This window comes from Sitophilus oryzae, unplaced genomic scaffold (assembly GCF_002938485.1).
Source record: "Sitophilus oryzae breed Bouriz unplaced genomic scaffold, Soryzae_2.0 scaffold_172_pilon_pilon, whole genome shotgun sequence".
NCBI lineage: Eukaryota > Metazoa > Arthropoda > Insecta > Coleoptera > Curculionidae > Sitophilus > Sitophilus oryzae.
The window spans coordinates 7,622,213-7,624,412 of record NW_022146424.1 but is presented as its reverse complement, the minus strand read 5'-3'; the positions used below and the strand labels follow the sequence as shown (position 1 = coordinate 7,624,412).

General features: G+C 35.6%; 1 protein-coding gene across 1 annotated transcript; it reads left to right on the top strand.

Moving 5' to 3' along the window:
* Window positions 1–256: 256 nt before the first annotated feature.
* LOC115881570 lies at window positions 257–886 on the top strand. Its single transcript, XM_030899111.1, has one exon. It carries the CDS (start codon window positions 257–259, stop codon window positions 884–886), a length of 630 nt encoding a protein of 209 aa, XP_030754971.1.
* Window positions 887–2,200: the final 1,314 nt, after the last annotated feature.

Below are 2,200 nucleotides of genomic sequence, written 5' to 3'. Positions count from 1 at the left end.
CACCAATGGAATTCTTAGAGTTGGTGGTCGCTTGCGCAATGCTTCTCTAAATTTCTCTCAAAAACATCCCGCACTCTTACCCAATAATCATAAATTTACTACTCTACTCATAGAATATACTCATAAACTCTATTTGCATCCCGGTCCCCAAACTCTTCACTATATTCTCGCTCAACAATACTGGATTGTTTCTGCTAGAAAAACAATTCGTAGTGTTCTCTTTAAATGTCCTCAATGCTTTCGCGCTAATCCAGTAATGCCTCAGCCTCCTATTATGGGAGATATTCCTGCTGTAAGACTTTCTCAAGTAAAACCTTTCTCTGAAGTTGGATGCGACTATGGTGGTCCATTCTCTTTATTAAGATATCGTGCACGAGGTGCTAAGTCCTGTAAAGCCTATATTTGCTTATTTGTGTGCATGGCCACGAAAGCTTTGCACTTAGAACTGGTTTCCGACCTTTCCTCCGAGACTTTTCTGGGTGCACTGCGTCGATTCATTTCTCGTAGAGGTCGCTGCAATCATATTTATTCCGATTGTGGAACGAACTTTGTCGGAGCTTCTAGAGAACTGATTAATATGCTAAAATCCGCCGCTGAGCAAGAACAAATTTCCTGGCACTTCAATCCTCCAAGCGCGCCTCATTTTGGTGGCCTGTGGGAAGCAGGAATAAAGTCTGTAAAAACTCACATTAAAAGGGTCATTGGTGATCAATTGCTCACGTATGAGGAATTTTATACGCTACTGGTTCAAATAGAAGCAGTGCTTAATTCTCGTCCATTGTGTCCACAAAGCTCTGATCCTAATGATTTGTCAGTTCTTACTCCAGGACATTTTTTAACCCTAGAGCCGTTAAACGCCCCTCCGGAAGATATCTTTCCGGGATAAAATTAAATCATCTCTCTCGCTGGCAGTTGATATCACGCTTGCACCAAAGCTTTTGGAGCCGATGGTCTAAAGAATACCTTCAAACACTTTTACAAAGAGCTAAATGGAATGACTCTACTATTCCAATAGAAATAAACTCGGTTGTTTTAATAAAGGATGATAATCTTATTCCGCTCAAATGGAGCATTGGAAGAGTCTTAGAGATTCACCCGGGCCATGATCGTGTTACACGCGTGGTTACTTTAAAAACAGCAAAAGGCATTCTTAAAAGACCAGTGACAAAGATATGCCCACTGCCTTACTGCAAATCTCATAATTAAAATTTACTCTCTAAAAAAAACATAATCGCAAAAAAAAAACATAATCGCAAAAAAAACATAATCTCATTATAAACATAATTAACATCTCTTATTTAATTACTTTTCTCTACTCTATAACAAATGTAAACTCTCTTAATATTTAATTAAATTACACTCATGCATTAACCCCAATAATGCATTTTTCTAAATTTCCTCTAAATTTAACTTCATAAATTTCACTCTTACTTTCTTTTAAACATAACGCATTTTTTCACTTTTTTTTTTATTTTACTTTACTATTCTCAAACGAAAATGGAAAATATTTCATTTTGGTGGGCGGTATGTTGGATTCTATCCCTTCCTCCCATCCTTTACCCGAAAAACCTTAGTGGGTACGTAGCCGTAGTCGAATACGAGAGAGTGACAAGATCGGCCGAGTACACAGTGTACACCTCCAAGCGCGCGCTATCCTCAAGTGTTTTGTTCAAGCAAAAAAACAACAAGTACGAGTCCAGAACGGGAATAAAGGTGAGTGCCCACAATCCTGATACATTAACTCACCCTAATGAACTGAGCCCCTTAATTCTCGCCCGTAACACCAGTTTCTTCTCCAAAAAATCTTTTGACTGCAACCTAATATAGATTTTTCTTTTCTTTAACTTCCTTTAACTGTTCTTCTTAACAGTAGAAAATATAGTACAAATGTAAAAAGAATGGTGTAATTAAATATTGTTTCTAAATTACCCTTAATTTCTAATGTTTAAGACAACAGTAATTTTCAACCATTTCCCGGCTTTATCTTTTATTAATTATAATAATAAATTAATTTATATTATATTATAAGTTATCTATTGTTAAGCCATTTTAAATTTCTCTAACAATTTTATAATTAAACAATTGAAATACTTTTAACTATATGTAATTTTTATTTATTTTTTTATTGACTGACATTTGTTTATTCGACTGGTTTTATGAAGTTTTTTACTTTGACTTTTTCAAACATGGCGCTCCGCTT

Bases quoted from the DNA above. Each gene is read 5' to 3' on its own strand.
- LOC115881570 (XM_030899111.1), top strand. From the start codon at position 257: ATGCCTCAGCCTCCTATTATGGGAGATATTCCTGCTGTAAGACTTTCT.